The sequence below is a fragment of the Phoca vitulina genome, unplaced genomic scaffold, assembly GCF_004348235.1.
Source record: "Phoca vitulina isolate PV1807 unplaced genomic scaffold, GSC_HSeal_1.0 scaffold35, whole genome shotgun sequence".
Classification (NCBI taxonomy): Eukaryota; Metazoa; Chordata; class Mammalia; order Carnivora; family Phocidae; genus Phoca; species Phoca vitulina.
In genome coordinates this window covers 4,380,969-4,404,077 of record NW_022589738.1, presented here as the reverse complement: position 1 = coordinate 4,404,077, position 23,109 = coordinate 4,380,969, and the positions used below count along the sequence as shown (strand labels likewise).

The 23,109-nt window shown below is 40.7% G+C and overlaps 1 protein-coding gene across 8 annotated transcripts in view; it reads right to left on the bottom strand.

The window, feature by feature from the left end:
* GK (glycerol kinase) overlaps window positions 1–23,109 on the bottom strand; it is a 75,463-nt gene that overhangs the window by 14,563 nt on the left and 37,791 nt on the right. For 5 of the 8 annotated variants that reach the window (XM_032426541.1, XM_032426543.1, XM_032426546.1 and 2 more), the window contains 7 exons: window positions 21,129–21,238; window positions 20,612–20,678; window positions 19,514–19,531; window positions 17,780–17,815; window positions 17,334–17,401; window positions 12,061–12,103; window positions 11,507–11,587 (listed from right to left, as the gene is read on the bottom strand). In XM_032426541.1, coding sequence (XP_032282432.1) covers window positions 11,507–11,587; window positions 12,061–12,103; window positions 17,334–17,401; window positions 17,780–17,815; window positions 19,514–19,531; window positions 20,612–20,678; window positions 21,129–21,238 — 423 coding nt within the window. The remainder of the gene's footprint in view (window positions 1–11,506; window positions 11,588–12,060; window positions 12,104–17,333; window positions 17,402–17,779; window positions 17,816–19,513; window positions 19,532–20,611; window positions 20,679–21,128; window positions 21,239–23,109) is intronic. The other 3 variants (XM_032426542.1, XM_032426545.1, XM_032426547.1) reach the window with 1 other exon arrangement.

The window sequence follows — 23,109 nt, the reverse complement described above, 5'->3', positions numbered from 1 at the left end:
AAAACCCAATTCAACAAATACCTTGAAGGGACTCTAAACCCACTGTCTCTCTCTGGAGAAGTTTTCAGTACACTTCCTAACTTTGATATGTTATGTATTTAGGTACTTAGTGGAACCATCAAGGAAAACTAAAGACTTTAGAATTTTACTCTCAAATTTCCTTTGGAAGCAAACAATTCAAAGATGGTAGCTATTAAAAACAAGTAAATGTGTAAGATGTTCTAGACCAGCACTGTTCAGTAGAAATACCATGTCAGCTACATATGTAATTTAAATTTTTGTAGTTATCATATTAAAAAAGTAAAATGAGACAAGTAATTGCAATATATTGTTGTTTACTCCAAAATATTAAAAATACTATCAGTGTAACATGTAATCAATATAAAAATTATTGAGGTATTTGATTTTTTGGTACTAGGTCTTTGAAATCAGGAGTATATTTTACACTTATACCACATGTCAACTGGGACTAGCCACATGTTCCTAGTGGCTTACCATATTGGAGGGCACAATTCTAGATCTAATTCAAAAAACAGGTGTCCCTTTCTCCTTATATTCTCAAAAGACACTGGGCCTAAATTGCATCTAACCAAGAAATGCAAATATTTTCAGTATTTTTAGGTGAGTAAACTGATACCTTCAAACAGCTGCTGGGCTAGAAGTCTAGTGGAATGGTTTTGTGGTTATCAGCTAGTGGAACTTTATACTTTGGGAAACCAGATGCTGATGAACCTCATTTCCATTGAAAAGGCAGTATGTTATAGGCTTATAATAATTTTTTTTTTTGGAGAGGAAACAATATTGTTTTAGCAAAAGGAGTATCAAGATTTTCATGAAAAAGTAATCGGTTGTGAGCCAGAGGGCATTACTTTGATTGAAACAAAAGAAAAAAAAAAACACAAAGCCACTCTCAAGGCTCCAGAAGAAAATTATTTTAAATGTGGTCATCAGGAGTATATAGGAGTGTTTGGTTGTAAGTGAAAAAATAAATTCAATATTAAGAAAATAAAAGATAGATTAAAAACACTCATCTGAAATAAGAATATAATTTTGGTACCCGGATATAATACATGGTATTAGCTAGCCTTCTAAAAAATTAATAAAAGTGAAAGAAACCTCCAAATTCACAAAAGATGTGGTCTTCTGAATTCAGAGGCAGGGGATAAAGTGGAAAATGGCATAATGCTTTCAAAGTGGGCAGGAAAGAGTACAGGAACAGAAACTTAAAATGATAGAAGGTGATGGTCTACTTGCTATCAAATAAGTTATTGTCAATTATATCCTAAATATAAAGATCCAATACTTCAGTGTATTGTCTACATATATGAATGAATTCTCATTCCAAGGCATGACCTATATGTGAAAGGTGCATGCAAGTTGAATAGTTGTACTCTAAGAAAGACATAACAGAAATGAGAAGGTATAAAGAAAAATAAATGAAATGATTAACAGGACAAGAGGAATAAATAACTTAAAAACTAGGGGTGCCTGGGTGGCTTAGCTGGTTAAGCATCTGCCTTCAGCTCAGGTCATGATCTCAGGGTCCTGGGATCAGGCACACATCGGGCTCCCTGCTCAGTGGGAAGCCTGCTTGTCTCTCTCCCTTTGCCCCCCCCACCCCGCTCGTGCTTTCTCTCTCTTTCGCAAATAAGTAAATAAAATCTTAAAAAAAAAACACCCAACTAAATACATAGCCTGGTAATTGGAAGGCTAAGAAACAGGCTATGGGAAGAGGAGATTAAAAATAATGAAGTAGGGGGCACCTGGGTGGCTCAGTCAGTTAAGCATCTGCCTTCAGCTTAGGTCATGATCTCAGGGTCCTGGGATGAAGTCCCGAATCGGGCTCCCTGCTCAGTGGGGAGCCTGCTTCTCTCCCTCTGCCTGCCGCTCCCCCTGCTTGTGTGCCCCCCCGACACAAATAAATAAAAATCTTTATAAAATAACAAAAAAAAAAGATTCTTTCTCTCCCTCTGCCCCTCCTCCCACCCCTGCTTATGCTTGTGCATGTTCTCTCTCTCTAAAAAAATAATAAATAATAAAGTAGATCTGATGTAATGTCATAGAAGACAAATATACTTTTCCTCAAGAGCTCCTTGCCATGAACAGTATCCATATGAAGGAGACATTTCAGGATGTGGGGTAGTTGTATGATACAAGGCAGTTATGGTTAAAATCAGTGGGTATGGAGAAAAATTATGTAAAATTAAGATTATCCTCAAATTGCTTAAAATCATCTATTAGGCACGGTAAACATAGCTTTGTGTATGTGACAGTAATATGCATCTTTGTGTATATAATTTATACCGTACTTAATTTGTGTAAGATTACAAATGCAAAATCTAACTCCATAGCATTTTTAATTGCATAGAAGAGAGAACAGAAACCTAGAGTTAAATTGGGGGAGCATTATTTTCAAAATGTAATCTATATTATCAATACTTCAGTAATAAGTTAGGGAATTAAGATAAAAAGCATTTACTGCTCAGAAAGTATACTTTCCAGGAAAGTACATTACAAAAGTCCAAGAACAACGTTCACAAAGGCTGTGGCAGACAGATTCATAATTAAGGTGGCCTCCATGGTCCCCACCTCCTGGTGTTCATGCCCATGTGGGATCCTCTCTCCTTGAGTACGGCGGGGCTTAGGACTTGCTGCCAAGCAACAGCACACGTCAAAGGTGAGGGATGCACGTGATGAAGTATACGTGATTAAGCTACGTAAGATTATCATGGCTGTTGTCTGGACTCTCTCTGTTCCTTGCTGGCTTTGAGAAAATAGAGGGGGTCCTCTGTTGGGGTCTTCATGTGAGAAGAAACTGCGGGTGGCCTCGAGGAGCTGAGGGCAGCCTCTGAGCTGACAACTACCAAGAAACTGAAGACCTCGGTGCTACCACCACAAGGAACTGAATTCAGCCAATAATCTGAGTGAGTGCGCCTGGAAGGGGATGGAGCGTTGGATGAGACCACAGCCCTAGCCAACACCTTGACTGCAGCCTTGTGAGACAAGTGGTTGTGAGCCACTTACGTTTGTGGTAAAACTGTTACACAGCAATAGATAACTCACACATAGGCTTATACCAAAAATGGAACATCTGGCTTAAGAAGGGTGAAAACCTCAGGGCGCCTGGGTGGCTCAGTCGGTTAAGTGTCTGCCTTCAGCTCAGGTCATGATTCCAGGGTCCTGGGATGGAGCCCCGCATCGGGCTCCCTGCTCTGCGGGGAGTCTGCTTCTCCCTCTGACCCTCCCCCCTGCTTGTGCTCCCTCTCCCTCTCCCTCACTCTCTCTCTTTCAAATAAATAAATAAAATCTTTTTTAAAAAAGGATGAAAAACTCTAAAAAGGAAATGTCAACACCATCATCATAAATCATACCAAAGAAGAGATGGGAGAAGGGGCATTTAAAGAAACTAAGAGGGCCTATACAGAAGACCTCTTTGAAACTCTTATTTAAAAAGACAAAAATGGCATAAGATTGGGTATGTAAACGGTATTTATTGAGTACCTACTCCACACCAGCCTGCTCCAACACAGTGGTGAAGCGGACAGACAAGTAGCGTGGCCTCAGGCAACTTGCATCTCAGTGCCACAATACAGAACATGGAAGTCTCAAATCCTAAGTAATCTCAACTTCATCAATAAGTAAAGGCCCCCAAAGGATTTCTGTTTTGTGAAATAATATTTAGAAAAAGATAAACAACAGAAGGGAGAAGCACAGCTTAAGGAAGATGGCATCCTATTAACAGATGGCAGAGAAAATGCAGACCTACTCCACTGCTCTGTTTTGCGTCAACCTCTTCCACACTAAGAAAAATTTTCTAGTGGGGGCATCTGGCTGGCTCAGTTGGTGGAGCGTGCTACTCTTGATCTCAGGGTTGTGAGTTTGAGCCCCATGTTGGGTGTAGAGACTATTTAAAAATAAAAAAAAAAATCGGGCGCCTGGGTGGCTCAGTTGGTTAAGCGACTGCCTTCGGCTCAGGTCATGATCCTGGAGTCCCGGGATCGGGTCCCGCATCGGGCTCCCTGCTCAGCGGGGAGTCTGCTTCTCCTTCTGACCCTCCCCCCTCTCATGCTCTCTCTCTATCTCATTCTCTCTCTCAAATAAATAAATAAAAAATCTTTAAAAAAAAAAAAATAAATAAAAAAAAATAAAAAAAAATCTTTAAAGAAAAAAAGGAAAATTTCCTCGTGAAAGAGTGGGACAAACTGAAGCAGTTTAATAGGACATTAAAGTTTTAGAACAACTCAAGGATCATGTGTCCCAATTCCTTTTTACTGATAATGAAAATAGGAACCTAGAGAGGTTAACGTATCAGGCCCGGATGAATCACATGCCAGGGAGGAAGGAGTGAAAAAAAAAAAGAATTCTCTTGGTGATGTCCACATCAGAAATGATGAGTTTGCGCTTTAAAAATCCCCTCTCTCTGTTTGAGACACAGAGGATGAGAGGGCAAAATGTAAAAAGGGAACACTAAACCAACACCTGCTGACTCAAAGGCAGAGCGGCGGTCGAGGTGGACAGAAACAGAAATGCACAACGGAGCAGGGCTTGAGACCACAAGCCTAGGAGGTTCTGCTTCGGTTCTCCGTATGCATCAGGAAGCAGGAGTGGGGGCCAGGAACCGGCTCCCCCAGAGGAAAGGGGTCTAAAGTAGCTTGCGCGACACAAGGGATAGAATCAGCTTCAGTGCTTGAAGCCGGGGGCTAGGTGGCGCTCTCCTGCTTTGTGCGGAGAACTATTTGCTGACAAAGGCTGTGGCTTTAATAGAAGATGGGACCGGAAGTGAAAATTCCAAAACACATGAAGAACTCCATCATCACGAAATCAGCCGACAAAACTTAACAGATGGAAGAGAATTCACTCCAATCTGGCAAGGACTTTAAAATAAGTCAGTGCTGGAAGAATTCAAAGAGAGAAATTAAGGCATGATTTCCATTAAAAAAAAAAAAGCCATGAAATTATGAATCAAAAGAAAAGCGAAATCAAACAAGATCCGGGGGGATACGAACAAATAGCCAGTTAAAACTGGTGGAAATGAAGTCACAGAGTGAAATTTAAGAGTGTAATAGGCGGGGCCAACTCTAGAAGAGACAAGATGAGGAGACATACACCGCAGGTGACTGTAACTTGCTGCCTCCACTGTGAAAGGTGGTTTGCGTCATCCGCCCCAAAGGGAAGATACACATAATCAGTTGCGTACAAGTCCTACTCCTACAGCAGCATGTGTACAGGAGAGTTACACAAAAATGTTCAGAGCAGCATTTTTCATCAGAGACGAAAAGAGAGGACAACTAAAAGGTCACCAACAGTTGCATAAATACTAAACGGTGGCATTTTCATATGGTGATGAAAACGAATGACGTCAAAGCTCTACGTAACAACACAGAGAATCTCACAGATGTGATGGTGAGAGAGAGAAGCCACATTAAAGAATACATACTGTATGACTCAGTCTCTCTCACTTTCTCTTGTCTATTTTTATTTTTATTTTTTTTAATTAATTTATTTATTTGACAGAGAGAGACACAGCGAGAGAGGGAACACAAGCAGAGGGAGTGGGAGAGGGAGAAGCAGGCTTCCCGCCGAGCAGGGAGCCTGATGCGGGGCTCGATCCCAGGACCCTGGGATCATGACCTGAGCCGAAGACAGATGCTTAACGACTGAGCCACCCAGGCGCCCCTTGTCTATTTTTAATATACAAAGTATTAAAAACATGAAAACTCAACTCTGGTGTTGAGGGTTGCACTTATTTTTTAATAAACATTTTATTTATTTATTTGAGAGAGAGCATGCACAGGCAAGTCGGGGGAGGGGGAAGGGAGAGGGAGAAGCAGACTCCCTGTTGAGCAGGGACCCCCCCCCCCCCCCCCCCCGCAACGTGGGGCTTGATGAAGGGCTCGATCCCAGGACCCTGAAATCATGACCTGGGCCGAAGGCAGGTGTTTAACCGCCTGAGCCACCGCTGGAACTATAAAGTAAAGTAAGGAAATGATAAAAGCCAGGGCACTGGTGACCTTAGGGGAGAGGGAGAAACTGTGAGTGCGAGGGGCGCACAGGTTCCTGGCTGCTGGCCCTGTTCTGTTTCCTGCCCTGGGTAGAGGATACATGTGTCTTCCCTTTATACTCATTTGTCAAGCTGTACATTGATATTTTATGCATCTTTCTGTAGGTGTTTTATATTTCACAATAAAAATGTTTTGATTTGCTTTGTTTTATTTTTTTAAAAGATTTTATTTATTGGGGCCCCTGGGTGGCTCAGTTGTTAAGCGTCTGCCTTCGGCTCAGGTCATGATTCCGGGGTCCTGGGATCGAGCCCCGCATCGGGCTCCCTGCTCCGCGGGAAGCCTGCTTCTCCCTCTCCCACTCCCTCTGCTTGTGTTCCCTCTCTCACTGTGTCTCTGTCAAATAAATAAATAAAATCTTAAAAAAAATAAAAGATTTTATTTATTTATTTGTCAGAGAGACAGAGACAGCACAAGCGGGGGAGTGGCAGACAGAGGGAGAAGCAGGCTCCCTGCAGAGCAAGGACCCCAATGCGGAACTCGATCCCAGGACCCTTGGATCATGACCTGAGCCAAAGGCAGGCACTTAACCAACTGAGCCACCCAGGTGTCGCTGCTTTGTTTGTTTTAAAGAGAGAATTTGGAATGTAAGGTAGGCAGGGAGGAACTAGTGAGGGATGCAGGACAGAGAAGCAAGGGGATGAAAATATATAAAAGAACAGTTCAGAGTCGGGGAGGATGGGTTTAAAGGTGCCAATATTCATACAATAGCAATTGTAGAAGAGGCCAGGGGTAATGGTAGAGTAGCAATGCTTAAAGAAATAACTGCTGAGGATTTTCTAGAATTGAAGACAGACTTACATCCAATTTATCTAACAGGGTAAGTAAAATCAAATCTAAACCCTGGCACATCATAGTAAAAGTGTAGAACATCACTGATAAGAACATTTTAAAACCCCCCCATCCCCAGAAAATAAGCCAGGTTATCTGTAAGAGAAACCACATTTAGATCAGAGGTCTCATTAGCATAAACAATGGCCAGAAGGGGGTGCCTGGGTGGCTCAGCTGGTTGAGCGACTGCCTTCGGCTCAGGTCATGATCCTGGAGTCCCAGGATGGAGTCCCCCATCAGGCTCCCTGCTCAGCGGGGAGTCTGCTTCTCCCTCTGACCCTCCCCCCTCTCATGCTCTCTCTCTCTCTCTCTCTCTCATTCTCTCTCTCTCAATTAAATAAATAAAACCTTTAAAAAAAATGGCCAGAAGGGATGTAGGAGAAACGATGGTTTCACCTAAGATTTTATACCCACCCCAGAGAGAGGGCAAAATAAAGACAAATCTAAAAGGAATAGGCTTATTACCCAAGGCTCTTATAAGAGAACCACAAAAGGATGCCCCTCTGCAAGAAAAAAATGGGGGGAGAGCCATAAAAGGTTTGACCCCAAAGAAATGATACTGGACACAAAAAATGATAAAATAAGCCATTAAGTATGATTTACTATCTACTGATAAGAAAACAGAACTAATTACCACCCGCTTAAGAAAAAGGGGAGGGGCAACTGGGTGGCTCAGGCGGTTAAGCGTCTTGTGCGTCTTATGCTGAGACTCCTGATCTCAGCTCAGATCTTGATCTCATGGTGGAGTTTGAACCCTGCGGGCTCCCTGCTGGGCAAGGAGCCTACTTTAAAAAAAAAAAAGAAAAAGAAAAAGGGGAAACGAAAACTTTAAACTCAATGACAGGATTGCTGGTGGAGGTCATAGAGGAAAAGTATTTGAGGTTATCATCATGGGTGGGACATTCAAATTACTAAACAACTATCAACAGTGCTAAGAAAATATATAGTTAAGTAATATATTTTTTTAAAGTAGGCTCCACACCCAATGTGGGGCTTGAACTCATGACCCTGGGATCGAGTCGGATACTCTACCAACTGAGCCACCCAGGCGCCCTACGGTTAAAATAATATCTTCAAAATTTAAAGGTACCCAGAAAAGAAAAGAAACCCAAAACAACAACAACAACAACAACAGGAAATGCATGATGTTGCTTCCAAATCAGCAGAGGGAGAATGCAAAATTAAAAGACTTAAGATGTGCTGCTACAGTTTCAGTTTTTAAAAAATGGAGAGTAAATTTTTAATACCTCAGATTGCCAATCCTAACAATTTGTCAAATTAAAGAAATGATTATTAAATATACACTTTGTAAGCACTTACAAAAAATGGAAGTGGTGTGACCATGTGGGATTACCAGGAATTGACTGAGAAAAAGTTTTACCAATGTAGCTTTATGCTTTGCCCTCTTTTTTGGTTTGGTTCAAGTTTTTTACATGTCTATTAATTGAAACAAAAAGTGAGAAGATACAGAAAAAAAAGAAAAAATCTCATCTCCTATTGTGAACGTGTGTGTGTGTGTGTGTGTGTATAAGTGTGTATGTTGTGACTCAGGCAGGCTGCTAGGTTAGCAGACGAAGCAAGGGACAAATCCGAGATGCACTGAAAAGAAATGGACTCGGGAGACTGGAGATGGCAGAGGGGTGGCCAGGTGTCTAGATTTTGATGTCCAATAACCTGAATTTGCATCCTGGATCTGCTACTAACTAGCTGTCAAAAGTTACCATGGCCAAGTGACTCCAATTTCACTTCCTACTCTCAAATGCCTTGTGAGGACATAGCGAAGCCTGTTTGTCAGTCTTATCTACTGTCCCTCTCAGCTTTAAAATTCTATCAATCTTTTAAAAAATTACATGAACTGAAACAAAATCTTAAAGCATATGCTTGTTAAGTTTCCAGATGAGGCAAAACTGGAAAAGTTACAGAGTAAAGCGTGAAAAAGAATCTAGACTGTGTCACTGTAGGTTGAAATCACTATCATGAAATTTGACAGGAAGAAGCAAAGACCTGAATATAGATTAACAAAAGATCTGCAGGGGCACCTGGCTGGCTCAGTTGGTAAAGCATGTGACTCTTGATCCTTGATCTCGGGGTCATGAGTTTAAGCCCCAGCTTGAGTGTAGAGATTACTTAAGAGGAAAAAAAAAAAAAGATCTGCACAAATACGGAACGGAGAGGACATGGCATGACAATGAGTCATTTGAAAAACAGCCAGATATTTTAACATCTGCTTCTAGAGCCAATGATATGATGGGGTTATTAGACTAATTAATGAACTCTCAGGCTAGAGTAGCAGAAGCAGTGTTTGTGGTCAGAGAGGAATAAATCACACTAGTAAGTACAAGTCAGATTACATGTAGAATATTCTATTCCATTCTGGAAGAGTCTGACAAATTGGAATGCATCTAATGAAGGGAGTCCAGAACTAGAAAGCATCCAGAAACCATATGACATCAGGGCACTGGGGAAGTTTTTCCTGGAGTAGAAAGACCCAGAAAAAGTGACAGCCGCGGGGCGCCTGGGTGGCTCAGGCGTTAAGCGTCTGCCTTCGGCTCAGGTCATGATCCCAGGGTCCTGGGATCGAGCCCCGCATTGGGCTCCGTGCTCGGCGGGAAGCCTGCTTCTCCCTCTCCCACTCCCCTGCTTGTGTTCCCTCTCTCGCTGAATCTCTGTGAAATAAATAAATAAAATCTTTAAAAAAAAAAAAAAGTGATAGCCGCCTCCTAGTATTTGAATGCTCTTGACAGCTGATCCAGGTCTAGTGGTAGAGGTGTTAAGAAGCAGTTTTTGGTGCTATCTTCAAACAGAAGTTGTAGGGCTATCGGTGAAGGAAAGAGAAGGCTCTTTGTACTGGGAGGGAAGTTAAGACCTGGTAAGCCCAATCCCAGAAGCCCTTTCCAGGTCTAAGGCATCTCTAATTCTAAACGACTGACTGTCTCCAGTATAAGGAAAAAAGAGAGCCGCTTCCTCAATTGCTATAGGTAACTTTTAACAGACGGTACATATTCGACGTGCCCAGCTCTGTACTAAGCACTTTCCACAGGGGGAAAGAGAGCAGGACAGGGCTTATAGGAATTCACCTTTTGAGAAACGATATGATACCATTATTACACAGACCAAGTGTTTCCCAAATGCTTCTATTATCCATAGAGAAGGGGTTAGGGGAGAGAGAACACAGTGCTTATGTCAGGAGGGGTCAAGAAAAAAATGGAAATAAATTCTTCATGCTCTAGGCAGAGCAACTAATAAAATGTCTGAACTATAAACAGAAGTCTAATACTTATGAACAAATTATTATCGATACTTTAGGAAACAAGCCTCAGTAAGCCTTCAGATCAAAGGGAACCATTTAAAATGAATTGTAAAGAGATGCCTTTAAGAAATGTACCTAAGGGGAGGGGTAGGGAATGGGCGAAATGCATGAAGGGGGAGAAGGAGACACAGGCTTCTAGTTACGGAATCAATAAGTCACAGGAATAAGAGGCAAAGCATAAGGAATACAGTTAACGATACTATAATAGCTCTGTATGGGACACACGGGAGATGCATTTGTGGTGAGCAGAGTCCAATGTTTTTTTTTTTTTTTTTTTTTTTTAAAGATTTTATTTATTTATTTGAGAGAGAGAGAATGAGAGAGAGAGCACATGAGAGGGGGGAGGGTCAGAGGGAGGAGCAGACTCCCTGCCGAGCAGGGAGCCCGATGCGGGACTCGATCCCGGGACTCCAGGATCATGACCTGAGCCGAAGGCAGTCGCTTAACCAACTGAGCCACCCAGGCGCCCCAGAGTCCAATGTTTAAGCTTGCTAAATCACTAAGCTGTATACCTGAATCTAATGTAACATTGTGCGTCAACTATACTCAACAACAACAACAAAAAGAATGTGGGGGGCCTGGCTGGCTCAGTCAGTAAAGCATGTGACTTGGGGTTGAGTTTGAGCCCCACATTGGGTGTAGAGATTACTTAAAAATAAAATCTTTAAAAAAAAGGATGTATCTGATTTGATAAAAAGAATACTGCTTCTTTGACCTTACCAATAAAAGTTAGTAATGTTTCTAATATAAATTCACCATGCCCTACAGACTTAGACTGATATATTCCTACTAGAATTTACAAATGTGTTTGAAACAAATACTTCCGCTGAAAAAAGGCATAAATCTCCTCACTTTCTTCCCCACACCAAAATTGGACACAAAATTTATTTTTATGGGGAGACACGTGAAGAGAGTTCCTCCGCTTTTGTGCCCAGTGGTTCTCTTTGGAACACTGGGGTACTGTAGTTATAAAAACACAGAATTTTCCAGCTGACAGAAATACTTGGGAGAGCAAGTCAACACCTTCATTAAACTTCAGAGATAGAAAACCTTACACTGCCAAGCGACTACAAGGTGCCACAAGGGACTGGTAAAGAACCAAGGAGCCCATACACTCAAGATCTCCTGGGAGTCCTCACCCCAGCTCAGTCCCGGGTTCCTTCCACTCAACCAAATGCCAAGAAAAAAACTGAGTTTTTTCAGTCCTATATATTAAGATTTACCAGAAAAGGTGTTAGAAAGCACCACGATTTTCACTGGCTTTGATTGTTTGCCATACTACCCATATTGATTGAAAAGTACTTACTTCCAATGCATAATACACTGGTTTGTCTCTGCCAAGCTTGTAAGCCACTGTGGTCAGAAGGCCATGCTCAGAAAATACACACTGTAGGAAAGACAAAAATATTTCAGTAGCCAGGACAATAAAAAGATAGCGGAAGAATATTTTTTAAAGCTAAGATGACCTAGGTACAAAAATAATTCAATAAATATGTAACAATTAAAAAATAAATCTTAAGTCAAAATTACCAGTATTAAGGACAATACATTTAAACAGTACAAAATGTTTATCCCTTGTTCCAAATTAGATTTGCATTAAGAATCTGACATGGTCCTAGCATAGATATCCCACCAGCAATCAAAATCACACATGAAAAAATTCAAAGAACCTAAAATAGTTCTTACTAGAGCCACTTAAATTTAGTGATTTTCATCATTTTTGGTGAGCTCTAAATTAAACCCTAATAAAGATTAAATAAAATCTATAGAATCATAAGTAACTTAATAGCAAATTATGCTCAAGCATTATTTATATGAAGTTAAAGACGACTTTCAATCTTTTAATTAGGAAAAACCAACCTTGCGGCCTGTATTACATAGTAAGAAACAGCCTGTTCCATACCTATAGTTGGGGGAAGAATGAACAGTGTGACAATTTTATTAAAAATAAATCACGAAACATCAATAATACAAGTCATTTAAACTGACATACAATAAGTCATTATCTTAAAGTTTTAGAAAAGTTCCAAAAGTTAACAAGCATCACACACTCCTTTTGGAATAATGTTTTAAAGACTAAGTCTAGAAGAAAACGTACTTAGTGCAATCCTAAAGGAAAAATGCAAGCATGGTATTTAGTGCCTAGTCACAGCCCAGGACTGTGGTTTATAAAGTATCACCAAATGACAACAAATTCTACATCCAGTCACATTGCTACTAACCCACGTGGAATGAAGCATTTCACTGATGGGGCAGGCTGCTTAGCTCTATCATTAGTCCAATCATGAACTGAGAAACACTGCTATCTTCTGGCATGGAGGGGAGGCTCGGTCCAGAATGCGGGAAACTGGAGATGGACCTCGGCGAGGGGAAAGCTACTGAAGGCCTCGCTTTCCTGTTCTCTCTGCAGGCTAGGCTATTCTACCAGGTGGGAGAGTCAGAGCGAGAATGGAACATGGCCTCCACGGAAGACCTGAATTTATTTTACGGCAGCCTTAAAAGTATAAGCTTTGGACTTTGCAACAAGTCTGGACATGAGTGAGGAGTTTTGACGTGTGCCAGGCAGAGAAGTAATCCAAAGTGATACCAGTAAGGGTCACAGGGAAACAGTTTTCCACTGTGAGCTGTGACTGTCCCCCTTGGCTCTCTACAAACCGTTCTGCCCAAGCTTGGGATTCCCTCCCCATGGGCCTTGCTGCTGTGCTCTTTGATATTCTGGCAGGTGGGAGAACAGGGAGCACTCAGTTCAGGGGCAGGCAGAAGGATCCCAGCAGAAGCCACTACCAGTAAGCACGAAGACAGCAGGCCCCATCATGTGGGTGTGAAGCAAATAGAAACCGAGGGCAATTTTTTCTTCTAGCCAACATTTTTCCAGGCACCGCTGTTGTGAATAAGAATTAACCCAAGACATCCTATCTCTTTTCACTCAAATATATATTCTCCGCCTGTAGACAAACAGCCAACACATTGAGGGAGCACGTGATTAACGAATATCTACGTTTTTACAGATAACAGTCAACTAACACTAGGTACAGGTAATAATACATTTATGAATGAAAACACAAATCACTGTACCCTTTTACTTTCACAAGGCTGAAAAAGCTATATATTTTATGTTAATCTCCTTTAATAAATATTCTTAAAAATGGATTACCTGTTTCATGCTTTAAAAAGTTAATTATTACCCGTTTCACCGCTTTTTAAAGGAGAAATCTGTACCAATTTAGCCCCCATATAAACACCCTGCATACCGAAGAGTAGTGTATGAATCTTGAAGTAGCAAACTGACACAGAGGCTCAAGGCATTTAATAAAAGTGAATTCTTAAGTGAGTATACTTCACAAGTAATTAATGAGCATTATCAGTGTATGAAGAGACTCTTGCTACCTACAGGTCACAACTTTCAAAGCAGTTATTTTCCTCTGAAATTTTATTATTTTTTCTTCCCATACATCAAACATATATGGAGCTTTCAGCGTTTATATGGTCAACCTATCCTTTCTCAAGACTGCACTGTGTTTGAACATCACAGAAGGTTGCCTGACTTTTCTAACCTCGGTGAAGGTGAAGGCTGCCCACTATCCCTCATGGAGGAGTGTGAGTGGCCCCGGCCGAAGCCGTGAAGGTCAAGGCCTCCTTTAGAATACCTCATGCCTCTGGGGAGAGAGGGCATCTATCTTAGGTTCTCGTCCTTAAAAGCAAAATTAAATGCTCAAATAATCCATGTCCATTCAAGAAAAATCAGAAAATATAGAAAAGCTGAAAGAAAAATGAGAATCACCCATAATCTGTTCCTTGGCACCAAAACAAAGCCGGGCTTTCCGCTGAATTCTGAGCTGGCCCTCATGTGCTCCCTGCTGAGCTTTGAAGAGACTGACCAATTCTCAGTCCCACCCTCTCCAACCTCTTAGGACTTCATCCGGCCCATCACTTCTCTCTCATTCATTGTACAACTCCCATCTGGTCTCTGCTCGGACTCCAAAGAAACATTCTCTGCTCTTGTTGTAACTTAAAAGCACAAACAAAATCCCCCACACTTGGCATGATCCTGTCAACTTAACAAACTGCCTACTTGGCTCACCATTTCTGGATGGCCATTTTTGCAAAGTACATTCTGTCTCGCTGTCTCTGTTTTCTATCTGCTCACATCTCTTTTGGCCATTTGCAACCCGGCTTTCATCTTGAGCATTCTCCTAAAGCTTCATTCTGAGAAGTTACCACTGAAGGTCTACTTTCTGTGTACAATGGTCTCTTCTCATTCTCAGCCTCCATAACCTTTTTGTAGCATTTTGCACCTCTGACCAAGCCCCCCTCTCTTAAGTGTCTCTACCCCGGATTTCCACATGAATGAATAATTGCAGTCCATTTTTATGAATTTCCCATCCCTGTGTCTCTTACCTCTCCTAACTTTTTCTTGGTAATTGTGTCTATTCCTATTGCTTCAAAAATCACCTCTAAATAAGGAAATGCAAAATCTCTACTTTCATACTGAACTCATTCCATATTTACAAATGTGTGCAATACACAGCTTATCAGAACCACAAACATGTCCCAAACATGTCCCAAACAGAAAGTATACTATTCAGACCTGTTCCTGATAGTGGGCTAAGCCTACACACTGGGCTGAGGTGACTAGACTCCATACCTACTTTCTGTCTCTTGTCCCTCCACAGTGCCATGAATACCCCCCTACAGCCTCCCTCTCTGTCCCCATCCTTTTTAGTCCTTGTCCTTGTGACCAGGATGCCTGCATGGCGTTTTTGCCTCTAGTCTCTCCTCACTCTGGCCAAGGACTTCGGTATTATTAATGAACAGTTCTAGTCACTCTGAACACCAGCTCATAAACCCGCAGAAGTGTCCCACTGCCGAATCAAGAAAAAAACTCCTCAGTCTGAAATTTAGGGCTTCACGATATGATCCTAGCCTTATTTCCTACTACCGCCCTACCTGAATGTTCTCTACATTCTCTAAACAAAGTCTTCATTTCGCTCTTTGCGAGTTTTTCAGTATTCCGTGCACTCACCAATATAGCTCCTTCTTTTTTTTTTTTTTTTTTTTTTTTTTTTTTTTTTAAAGATTTTATTTATTTATTTGAGACAGAGAGAATGAGAGAGAGAGCACATGAGAGGGGGGAGGGTCAGAGGGAGAAGCAGGCTCCCTGCCGAGCAGGGAGCCCGATGCGGGACTCGATCCAGGGACTCCAGGATCATGACCTGAGCCGAAGGCAGTCGCTTAACCAACTGAGCCACCCAGGCGCCCAATATAGCTCCTTCTTCAAAACACCTCGTTATTAACATAATCTTTTGCGATTTTTCTCCCCATCCTTTGAAACCCAAGAGCAGTATTTCAAAGTTTCTTATGGCACATAAGTTCTGACTTCTCAGATGATTAAGTGTGTATTTGTCTTCTCTCCCCTCAGGAAGAGAAATACAAGCCCAAAGAACTTATGATTTTCTATTTCCCTCCTCCAACCTGCAGCGGCTTGGCTTAAATTCACCATTCCAGGACTTGGCTGATAATGCTTAAGCGGGAAGGGAGTCGAAAGAGAAGGAAAAGCTGACAATTTTATTGGAAACGTCCCATGTGCTCTACACCGTGTTAGGTACTTGACGAATAGAGAGAGAGAGAGCAAGCCTCTGATTTACTAGCACTACCGTGTCTGGCAGAGGAGGAAAGGTGGAAGGGAAATAGCCTAGTTTTCCATTATTTCTCTTGACTCCTGGTGCAGCTGTCTGGAAGCCAGAATTCAAAGAGTCTGTTTCCAGACCCATGCTCACTCAAGCTCGCTTGGTCATAACCTCAGGATACCATGACCTCCAAAGATTACGTATCTCCCCTGCTCTCACACAGATGATGTCACACTCTTGCATGAGGACCGTGGACCATGCTGGGCCACAAGAACATGTCATTAAAAATGGGAGACATTCTATTATCTACAAAAGAAGAATTTAATCACTGAGGTTAACACTGATGAGAGAATTAGGAAATCCTCTAGAAAAGAATAAATGTAGATAGTCTCCCACTCGGTGGATGGGACTCCTTCCTACACAGGGTAGAGTAACGCAGAGAGGTTCAGAGCCCCGGCTAAGTGGAATCAGATGGATCTGGGGGCAAAGACTGCTCCTTTCACTTAACTAGCTTCACCACTCTGACATCTGTTTTCTTATCTGAAAATGCAAGAAATCTCATCATTCTTAGATATGGGGCTTGTTACAGATGCCCCAGGTCTGAGTAGTAAGGAGACAAGATTAGGAAACAAATGCACCAAACCTCTACTTCCATCATTCCTTCTACTTCTTGTCCAAGGAGAAATGCCAGATAATGAGGAGAAAGCACAATGCCAGGAAAACAGCACTAGAAATCCCACAAAAATATAACTTTACAGTTATAGTGAGAAAGTCTAGGGCAGGAACAGTATGTTGAGAAATACAGCTCATTTTTAAAAATTTTTAATTAAAAAATATTTTTTAAAGATTTTATTTATTTATTTGAGAGAGACAGTGAGCGAAAGAGAGCACGAGCTGGGTGGGGGGGGGCAGTGGGGTTTGAGGGCCAGAGGCAGAGGGAGAAACAGACCACCCCCCACGCTGAGCAGGGAGCCAATGTGGGGCTCGATCCCAGGACTCTGGGATCATGACTTGAGCTGAAGGCAGACGCTTAACCGACTGCGCCACCCAGGCACCCCCAAACATTTTTTAAAGTATTCTCTACACCCAACCTGGGGCTCGAGCTCACGACCCTGAGATCATGAGTCGCATGCTCTATGGACTGAGCCAGCCAGGTGCCCCTGAAACATAATTTAAATCATGGCTCTTCCTCCCATCTGCTCTGCCCTCCACCACTCCCCACCCCCCCACCCCAACCAAAACCATTAACACTTCAAACCAAAATTTAGTTTCTGGATGGAAAAGGTATTGAATTTTATAAATTAAGGTCTTTACAAGCCTTAGCATTGTGTTTACATTTATTTGAAGGAGAGAAAGAAAACTAAATGGCAAAAAACTTATTGGAACTCCTAAGCTATTGATTTTCAGCCTGGATGAACTTCAACAGATTTTCCTCATTCAAAGCACCAAAGGGAGAAACAAACAAACAAAACACCATTGGTTTTTGGGTCTGTTTCTTAAACTCACGTATTTTTGGCTTGTCCATCCTGGAAGCACATTTGTCCCACCAATGCAGCAGACTGGTCCCCCAAACACTGAAAGCACAAGTGACAATAAAGAACACTAAGACAATGTTATTAATTTCCCTTTTAGAACAGCCATAGGATTTATTTTTCCTTTCTTTCATTTATCAAGGACTGAACTATCTTGATTTTTGCATTGCTTCCATTTGGCCACTTCCCCATTTCTTAATATCCCCTACAAGATAGTAGGTATGGGAAGGAAGAGTTAGAATTTGGTCAAAAGGTTCTCAATGGCCCACACTGTGTCACCTAAGAACAAGAATCAGCCAATTTTGCTGCTTTTACCTTTCTTCCATAGTTTTGGAAGGGGCAGACTGATTAAGATAGAGGAAGAAACCCCTCACATGGAAGCGGGTAGGGCTGGGGAGGTAGCAAGGAGATGAAACTTACCCCAGATATTGGCACACCTTCCAAGGCCCCAGCTTTCTAATAAAATTTTAAAAAAGGATTATGAGTAATCACCAACTATTGTTTCTACTAACACAACTGCAACAGGAATGAACACGAATAGCAACATGCCAGAGCATGTGGGCAGACAAGACAAAGCAAGTGTTTCAACTACATATGTGATTCAGAGACAGATACTAGACATATTTCTAGAATGACAAGAAGACACATGGTATTGGAGAATGGACATCAAACACTGGACTGGGAATCGCGAGACAAGGGGTCTACTCTTGGTTAGTTCGTGTTAAGCCACTGAGCAGGCTGCTGAAACTTCTCTATGCCTGAATTTCCTGATGTATAAAACGGAGTCCAGGTAACATGAATGCCTATGTCTGATAGCTCTTTGTTATCGTTGCCATTAATAAGGAAAACCAACACATCCTTTAAAACAAACATATGAATAGCTATCAAACCAGCATGGAACAGCCTCATTTTGGAAGGCGGTATTTTACCATCTATCCTTCCTTACCCAAACTGCTTTTAAGAGAAGTAAGAAACCCAAGAGCGTTTGGGTACTGGGTATTACTTGTTCATAGCAGACATCATTCTTCAAGTTTAGATAAGCAAGAGTTAATTTAGGTCACGAATATGGCTAGCATTCTAGGGAGAAAAACGAGATTTAAGTGGCTGTGTATTTTACCAAACTTCATTAAAAAAATACTCTAATACAAAGCAATTTGTACTGGTATTAAGGAATTAGGGGGAAGGAACGTGATCCGTGAAGTAGTGTGATGTGCTAGGAACAGGGCCAAACAAAAGCTTTCCACTGAGTGCCCCCTTGGTCTCCCATTTGTGATCCTCTAGGAGCTTCAGGTTCCCTATCTAGAAGAGTAAGGGAAAGAATAGAAGCTGCCTCACATGGCTACGATGATAAGGAAGTAATAGCATATATGTGGAAACCCTGTACAAAACAGAAAACATCTTCTAGATGGTGGATATTATTTTATTTCTTTCATGCTTTCTGCTTAATTCAAGACCTGCCTTTTTTATTTACTGGATATACTCTTAGGAAACCTGAACCTGGATAATAAGTGAAGGGTACACTTCATAAGGAACTGAAAGTGAATCCGTAGGTAACCGAGAAGCTATCTTCATATACTTAAGTATGAGAAGAAGCCTTTGCTGACACTATTGAAGGTATTATCAAACTACCAGCAGGATCTACTAATGTGCATTCAGGCACATAAAGCGCTCCTTTTCCTGCACAGGGAGGGGTCTCTGGAGGATTCCTGGGAACGTCCTCTGGTGAAGCATGCAGAAAAAGTGACAGTGCATTTCCAACTAACTAGTCTGAAAGGTTGGTCAAGTATCATTTAAGATAGGTGTTTATGACATTTAAAAACTACGCCTAATTTCCCTGTTATGCCAAAGCCCAAAGCACATCACAACTGTACTTTGTCATGGGGAACATCAGAATTTCTCATTCCAGAAAACTAGTTTAGTCTTTTATTTTGAAATACCATTTTCAGTCTTATGGGAAACTTAAAAACAAACAGACATGACTGAGTTTAAAGAAAACCTAGAGCTTGTCTAGAGCTTATAGCAATTTGGAGGGTCATGGAGATTCTAGACAAATCTGCTTAGTAAATGGACTTCTGCTTGTCTAAAACTAAATGGAAATGCACTGTTATCTTTTCCAAATGAATGGGTAGCATAATTGGTGGGCAACCTACTCACCAGACTATGAGAGATTTTCTATAGTCAGCAAGGGGGAAAAAGGAGGACAGAAGCATAATATTTTAAACGCAAGAAAAAAACTAGGCCAGTAAATGCTTTTTCAACCATTCTCTAAAACTGTTTCTCAAGGATAAGTTTTTTTCTCTGACCCAAGGCAGTCTGTAGACAGCTATGAAGTCATCCAAGCACTTTCATTGTAGATGAGCCGTGCTTCCCTTAAAAATTTCCATGATGCTTTAGAAGGCTTTATTATAAATGAAATATTTAAGGACTCTGCTCAAGCTTTATCCAGAGCACTTAGTATTCAACTCTGTTATTACTAACTCTGTAAGTAGTTTCTAATATTTGTCATGAAATGTCTAAACAATATATATATATATTTTTGCAATTGACCTTAGATGTATTTTTAAATTTTATCATAAATTCTAGATTTTTGTGCTCAAATACCAGTTCAAATCCTCCTGGAGGTTTTCAGCCCTGATGCGTAATCAGAGATACTCAGTGATGCTAATCACACTTTTTGCTGAAAGTACTTTTTCTCTCCATTTCAGTGAAAGCAACAGTAAAATGTCCATTATGGAAACCAGTTCAATTAGCAATCACAAATCAGAAACAGACTCTTTGTTTTCAGTTTCTTTGCTAAAGTTTTGCTCAGGCTGACAAAGAATCTAATATAAAAACGTGGTTTAGCCATTAAAAGAGATTCAACAGGAAAAAGAACACTAACATGTGAAGAGTCCTTCCTATAAATTATAAGCACATACCACAACTACTAAAGTTATTTCAATTAAAAGAATAAACAGGCTCAAACATTCCCATGCCACCTTCTGTAGTTAATTATTGCATAAATACCTTAAAAGTAGAATACTCAAAGAACAGCCAATGAAAGTTTATAAAATATAAAACCAACTGGTAAGAAGGATTCTAAAATTTAAGTTATAAAACTACTTAAACAGCACTAATTTCTTATTTTATATACTACCAATACTTACAGAAAAGTCAATTCTCAAACTAGAAAATGTAACACAACTGACTTTTGAATTCTGAATAGTAAAGCTTTTTTTTAAAATGAAATTAATTTTTTTTTTTTTTTTTTACCATTAGGCCATAGATCTCAGAAGAACTCCGGACGTTTGGAAGAATTTTCATTGGAATTTCAAAAAATCTGAAAAACAGTAAGACAATATTGGGTATATAACACTATTTTAAATAAATATCTAGAAACATTTATATGTATTTAAAGACAAAATTGTAAATAGCAATTAAAAAAGGGACGTATTTGAGTGCAGAGTTAAATAAGCCAGCAGAACATAGTTGTATGTTTGGGTATTTATCATTCTAACTTTATACAGGCTGATAAAAAATAAGAAGCACACAGAAAACAAAGTACTTTTCTAAAGAGACCTAATCTTCCTAATCAAGACAATTAATTTGGCCTGTTTGCTATATATCCAACAATAGTCTCTTCTTTGAATACACAGTATAGACTTGTATACTATAGCTGAAATATCAACAATTCAAGTTTGGTGCTCCACCAACATCTGAAAATAGTAAGATTTAGGTGATGAGTAGCTAACGTATTGGGAAGTGCTTTTTAGGGCAAAACACAACTCACTCGCAGAGCTCTTTATCCCATTGCAGAGAATGAATGTTGAAAAGCATTGTCCTACTTGCATTAGTGACATCTGTACAGTGGACACCTCCGTTGGCCCCTCCTGTCAAACTCTAGATGGAATAAAAGGACGTTAGATTTGTACTGATTTGCTATTTATTTATTTTTATTTTTAAAAAAGATTTAATTTAGCTGAGAGAGAAAGAGAAGGAGAAAGAGTATGTGAGTAGGGGGAGGGGCAGAAGGCAAGGGAGAGAATCCTCAAGCAGACTCCCTGCTGAGCGCAGAGCCCAATGCAGGCTCCATCTCAGGACCTTGGGATCATGAGGTGAGCCAAAATCAAAAGTCAGATGCTCAACCGAGGCACCCCCTCATTTGCAATTTAATTTACATGTCGTCAAGGGCCATAATCAGTAGCAGAGTACATAAAGCAGGAGAATGGAATGTGTCGATCACTTAATTTTCTAGTTTTCAGCAGTGTCTAATAGAAATACAATGCTAGCTATGTGCATAATTTTAAATTTTCTAATAGCTACATTTAAAAAGTATAAAGCAGGTAAAGAGTAAAACTCTTGAAATTAATTTTAGTAAATTTTGGTAAAGAGTAAAACTCTTTACTCTTGAAATTAATTTTAATAACACTATATATTTTATTTAGCCCAATATATCCAAAATATCCTTTTATTTATTTATTAAAGATTTATTTTTAAAAAACTTTTCAAGTAATCTTTACACCCAACATGGGATTCGAACTTACAACCCTGAGATCAATAGTCGTATGCTCCACTGGCTGAGCTAACCAGGCACCCCCAAAATATCTTTTAATATAAAAAATTACTACTGAGACATCTTACCTATGTATTTATTTATTTGTAAGTGATCTCTACACCCAACGTGGGGCTTGAACTCACAACTCTCAGATCAAGAGTCGCATGTTCTACTGACTGAGCCAGCCAGACACCCCAACATTTTACCTACTTAAGTACAGTATATATTTTACACTTACAGCATATCTTGATTCACACTAGCCATATCTGAAGTGCTCAGCCACACGTGCTTAAGTGGCTACCGTATTAGACAGAATTCTAGTAAACTGGTCGTTAAACAAACAAACAAACAAAAATCAGTTTTGTTTTCATCCGTTATCTTTGGAAAAGGCAGTCTTAACTACATTTGGCAAAGTGAAATATATCAACATGTCTGCCTCTTCAGGATCTTACAGAACTCTGTGCTGCTGTTTCTCTGTTTGTGATTTAGTTTTTTGGAGTAACAATTCTCATTGGGTTGTGCCTACCCAAGCACTATCCTGAAAGCAGAGTTTTAAATTCTCCCGTGTTAATACCCTCGGGCACTGCTGCTTTCTTTTGTGTGGGAGTGATAAGAGGTAAGAAAGGAACAACAGTGGAGGAAAGGCATCTCAGCATCCCGGGAGTAGGTCCCCCACCCCGCAGCTAACTGAGCTCCCTCCTGCAGCTCACAGGTGCCACACCCTGTCAGAACTACTGTCAGAACTATTTCAACTGTGACAGGTATGAAAACTGCGGGCCAAGAGAGCACCAAGCACAGCGTGCCCTGGCCAAGCACAGGGAGGGGTGAAGAAAGTACTGCTTCCTGGTACTGGTTCTGGAAGATCTGCTGTGGATCTGGCAAGTGAGAATGGGGCAACATTCCTCTGAAGCTCTCTTGAATGTTGAAAAAGATAATCACATACTTACTGAAGTAATTACAAATGAAATTGTATGTGTGGGGATTTGCTTTACAATTATCTGTGGGGAGAAAGGGCATGTGAGTTTAGCTGAAACAAGATTGGCCACAGTTGATTGCTGTAGCTGGCATGTTGTTGCCGAGGTTCATTACACTAGGCCCTCTCCTTCTGGGTATATTTGAAAATGCCCATAAGAAAAATAACAGAGAACAAAAAAGAGAAAGGGGGAGAGAGAACATGTACTTTTAAGATAACTCCGGGAAATGTCAAAAATGTTAG